Below are 5,082 nucleotides of genomic sequence, written 5' to 3'. Positions count from 1 at the left end.
TTGGGGGGGGGGGGGTTCTTTTTCACGAACTAAGACATTCCATACAATTATATTTTAAGACAATTATTTATGTGGAAAAGTCAAGCATTTGAAAGTTCAGAAGTAAAGGCTTACCTTGGCCCCTTTGTGCATATATGTATTATCATACAGTCTTTAATTACTGTACATGAGCAGACACCATTTTTCCCTAGGATCCTTGCCTCATTCAGCGCATATGATGAATGCACAGTTTTAAAGTGAAAATCTCTAAAACTTACCCCATAGTGGTTATTTAAATATGTCTCCATGCCAATAGAAGCCACTTTTCCAACTTGAGTTTAATAACTTAATTCTGAAATCTTCTGTCCTAACTGTTAATGGATTCTGGTCATGCTTTCAGCAAAAGTAGCAATCTTAAGGCCAACCTTCATAAATATAATGCAAGACTGCCAGCCCTTTCCCTGAGATCATGTCATTCTATATTTAGGAACTTATTATGTGTATGTACATAGGTCATTTGACTAATTGTTTTGTTGGCAAACTTCTTTGAAGCAGTCTGTAGATTTAACCTGATCTTTCTTGATGCCATTGTGCCATCATGATGTAGCACTACATATAATGCAGAGCTAAGCTTTATCCAATTCCAGAACACAGTTCATATATTAAAATTTTTATATCTATATTTTTTCCACTTTAGTAATCGTTTGTCTTTTGTTTTTCAGGATGTTTTATGTCCTGCACTTTAATATATTGAATCAAAATAATAAAATACACAACGTATTTTACTTTGTATTCATATATATATTTCTATGTCTGACTTACCATTGCCAATTCCAATATGGGCACTCGGTCCAAATATAGAATCATAGAAAATTAGGGCTGGAAGGAACCTCAGGAGGACATCTAATCCAACCCCCGCTCAAAGCAGGACTGTCCCCAACTATATCATGCCAGCCAAGGAAGCAGGTACCTGTCACTGGACATGTATCTGCTGAAATAACAAGATAAATATTTTGATAATACTTAAACAGTTATAGAATCAGGTGAAGTTAAACTTGTTAAATATCTACCAATTATGTATAAATGAACCAATTCCCAAGACCTTCACAATTTTGACTAGGAAAAGTTAGCATTTTGACTAAGGGCTTGGACAAACATAACATTTCATAAAATCATAGAAAATTAGGGTTAGAAGGGAGGTCATCTAGTCCTACCCCCTGGTCAAAGCAGGACCACCCACAACTATATCATCCCAGCCAAAGCTTTATCTAGCCAGGTCTTAAAAATTTCCAAGGATGAAGATTCCTCAGCCTCTCTGGTTAACCTGTTCCACTGCTTTATTACCCTCCCAGTGAACAAGTTCTTCCTAATATCTAACCTAAACTTCCCTTGGTCTTAAAACCATTGCTTCTTGTTCTGTCATCTGCCACCACTGAGAACAGTCTGGCTCCAGTAGGTTCAAGGCTGCTATTACATCCCCTCTCAGTCTTCTCTTCTCTAGTCTAAATAAGCACAGTTCCCTCATCCTGTCCTCAGAAGTCATGCAACCCAGGCCCCTCACCATTTTTGTGTCTACATCTTTTTTCTTGTAGGGGGTCCAAAACTGGACACAATACTCCAAATGTGGCCTCACCAGTGGTAAATAGAGGGGAATAATAATCATTTCCTTCGATCTGCTGGCAGCACTCCTACCAATTCAGTCCAGCATGCCATTAGCCTTCTCAACAAGGGCACCCTGTTGGCTCATACTCAGCTTGCTGTCCAGTGTAAGCCCCAGGTCCTTTTCTGCAACTTCAGCCGCCTCATTCTTCTGGCCTGGTGGTCTGTAGCAGACACCCACCACAGCATCACCCTTGTTGCTGTCCCCTCTTATCCTGACCCAGAGACTTGCAACAGACCTATCTCCAGTTTTATACTGGAGCTCTGAGCAGTCATACAGCTTTTTTACATGAAGAGCATCTCCTCCTCCTCTTCTGCCCTACCTGTCCTTCCTGAACAGTTTATACCCATCCATGACTGCTGTAGTCATGTGAGCTATCCCACCAAGTCTGTAATTCCAGTCATATCATATAATCAGTTTACTACCAACTATTATGAAGAGAAGCTTATCATAATGAAAACTTTTGGATGTGTCACGCTTAATCACAGTTATATTTTCTCTTCAGTAAATAACAAAATTACATTAATTATTAAAAGTACCTTAAGTCACTATATGTCTATTAAAATAGAAGCATATTATCACAATATTAACATTTTATTTTAACACTTATTCTTGAACCAGGCACGTAAGCTAGATGTGTATTTTGAATACGAGGAAAAAATAATGAGCAAGTCCACTCTGGATAAATCTCTTTTGGACATGATATCTGACCCAGATGGTGAGTACAGTAAATCTGACCTTGGTATAAACTTGCTTTCTGTTTGTTTGTGTGACATTAAAGTAGGGTCATACAGTCTTTAATTTTGCTGTTAGCAGAGAGTGCATCTGTAAAGTACACTAGACTTGCTAGGAAAAGAGCTTATATTAGGTTTTAATAACAGCCTGGGGAATTCACTTTTTAGACTAAATAAATCCAAAGTAATGACTGGAATTTTGCAGCTCCTATAAAATCCTTTTCTGGCTCAGTAAAAGAGTTTCTGAAGGGACAGTTGTAAAGTATTTGCTTTAACTTTTTTGTGCCTCTAATGTAGTTATTCTAATAAGCTGCTACATTGTGAAAACAATAATATTTTGCTGGAAGTACTAGGATTCTCATTTTGTGTAAAGTATGTATAGCTACTAGATAAAGATGAAACAAGCAACCAAGCAATAAATTAAAAGAGTAAATGCACAGTAGATGATCATTCTAGGCAGAGTCTAGGAATAGTAACAACTTATTCATGGTTGAACATGAGTATAGTCCACAGCCTTCCATAGAGGTAAGTATTTATCAACCTATTTCCTTTAAACAAGTCTGAAAATTCACTTGACCTAATAAAGGTTTGGTTAATGATAACCTATATAACCACAGAGCTTTGTTCGTAGTTAATATTTTCCTTGATAGTCTGTGGTATTTAATGCTACAAAATGCCGAAATAACTAGCTTGTTAAAAAGCAGTGAATGTCAAGTATATGGCTTCTAAAGCTGGCATGTGTTGCAAAATGGATAAGGCAGGAGACAAGATGAAGGTTGAGAAAACAAAAGAAACAGAGAGATTTTGATGGATCTGAATGAATTCAAGTCAGCTGGGCCTGATGAACTTCATCCCAGAGTACTGAAGGAACTGGCAGAGGAGACCGTGGAGACCTTGGCAATCCATGAAGTCAAAAGAGATGGGCAAGATACCAGAGGACAGGAAAAGGGCCAGTGGTAATGCTCCTTTTTTTTAAGTCAAAAAGACTAGTTAGCCTCACCTCAATACGTGTGAAATTACTGGAGAATATCATAAGTAAGCCCATTTGCAAGCATTTGGAGAAGGAAGGGATGATCAGGAGCACCTGGCATCGATTTACGATGAACAAATTTGCCAAACAAATTTTATCTCCTTCTTTGACAGAGTAACTACTTGGGTGGATAAAGGAAATGCAGTAGATGTAGTGTATCTGGATTTCATTAAGGCTTTTGACAAATTCCACATGACCATCTGATAAACAAGTCAGAGAAATGTGGGCTAGACAAAACCATCATAAGGTATATAGATAACTGGCTCAATGGCCACAAACAAAGAGTAATTATATATGGAGCCGTGTTGGAATGGCATTTCATGTGGAGTCCCACAGGCTTCTGTCCTGGGCCCAGTGCTGTTCAACATGCTTATTAATTTTTTGGATGCTGGAATACAGACTTGTCAAGCAAATTTGCAGACAGTACTGAACTGGAAAAAATTGTGAATATACTGAAGGATGGGGACACAATTCAGAAGGATCTTAACAGTTTGGAAGGCTGGACTGGAGCTCATAGGATGAAGTTCAGTGTGAGCAAATGTAAGATGCTACACCTTGGAAAGAATAATTAGAAACACAAATACAAAATAGGTGACAACTGGCTGGATCCCAGTACTACAGAGTAAGATCTAGGAGTCTTGGTGGACCACAGACTCAGTACGAGTCTGCAGGATGATGCAGCTCCACAAAAGGCAAATGCAGTTTTGGCCTATGTCAATAGAAGCATTAGGTACAGGACATGGGAGATGAGGATGTCTCTCTTTACTCAACAATGGTTAGGCCTCCTCTCTAGAGTATGCTGTGTAGTTTGGGGCTCTACATTTTTAAAAGGACATGGAGAAGTTAGAAAGGGTCCAGAGGTGGGCAGCAAAAATGATAAAAGGTTTTGGAAGGCAAGCCGTACAGAGGTTGAAGGAAGTAGGCATGTTCAGCTTGTGGAAAAGGTGATCATGAAGGGACATAATAGCAGTCTTCAGATATTTGAAAGGCTGCTGTAAAGATGAAAACTTTTTCTCTCTTTCTCCAGAAAGCAGAATGTGAACTAATGGGTTGAAATTGCAGCAAAGTAAGTTTATATTGGATATCAAGAGAGACTTCCTTACTGTTAGAACAGTGAGGCAATGGAATAAATTAGGGAAGTTGAAATCTCCTTCATGGAAAGTTTTCAGGAAGAGGTTTGATAAGCATTGGTTAGGGGTGAACTAGGAGTAGCTATGCCTATGCTTTAATGTAGGTATTTCTAACACTTCTGGGCTTTGCTGGTTGACTTATGGGGCCAGGAAGAATTTTTTTCTCCTGTTGCTACACGTGCTGGGGGAAGGGGGGGAAGTTCACCTTCCAAAGAAGCATTGAGTGTTGATAGGAGCCAAATGTTGTGATTTGCTAGATGTGTACCCATATTCCTGCTGGGTCTAAAATCTGGAGAGTTCTGAGCCTCTAGAGCAGGGGTGGCCAAAATATGGCCCGCGGGCCAGATCTGGCTCCCGGAGGGACTTTGTCTGGGCCATGTTGGGTCCCTTGGTTCTACCTGGCCCCAGGTGCTGTGTGGCCCATGGTGTATCCTGCTTCCCCCTGAACACACAGCTGGGCTGGGGCGGCTCCGCAGCCTGACTGTCTTTCTAGGCAGCCCAGGTGGTGGCAGCTCCTTCTGGTTGCTGCTGCTGCTACTGGCCCCAGCT

General features: G+C 40.0%; 1 protein-coding gene across 2 annotated transcripts in view; it reads left to right on the top strand.

Annotated features, from left to right (window-relative positions):
• The window catches only part of SCFD1 (sec1 family domain containing 1), a 154,124-nt gene that overhangs the window by 81,214 nt on the left and 67,828 nt on the right, over positions 1-5,082 (top strand). For both annotated transcript variants that reach the window (XM_019518925.1, XM_019518926.1), the window contains exon 15: positions 2,261-2,357. In XM_019518925.1, the coding sequence (XP_019374470.1) occupies positions 2,261-2,357 (97 nt within the window). The remainder of the gene's footprint in view (positions 1-2,260; positions 2,358-5,082) is intronic.

Source organism: Gavialis gangeticus, unplaced genomic scaffold (assembly GCF_001723915.1).
Source record: "Gavialis gangeticus isolate Ggan-Ray unplaced genomic scaffold, GavGan_comp1, whole genome shotgun sequence".
Classification (NCBI taxonomy): domain Eukaryota; kingdom Metazoa; phylum Chordata; order Crocodylia; family Gavialidae; genus Gavialis; species Gavialis gangeticus.
Note: the sequence above shows the minus strand (reverse complement) of the source record. Positions and strands in the feature narration are given on the sequence as shown.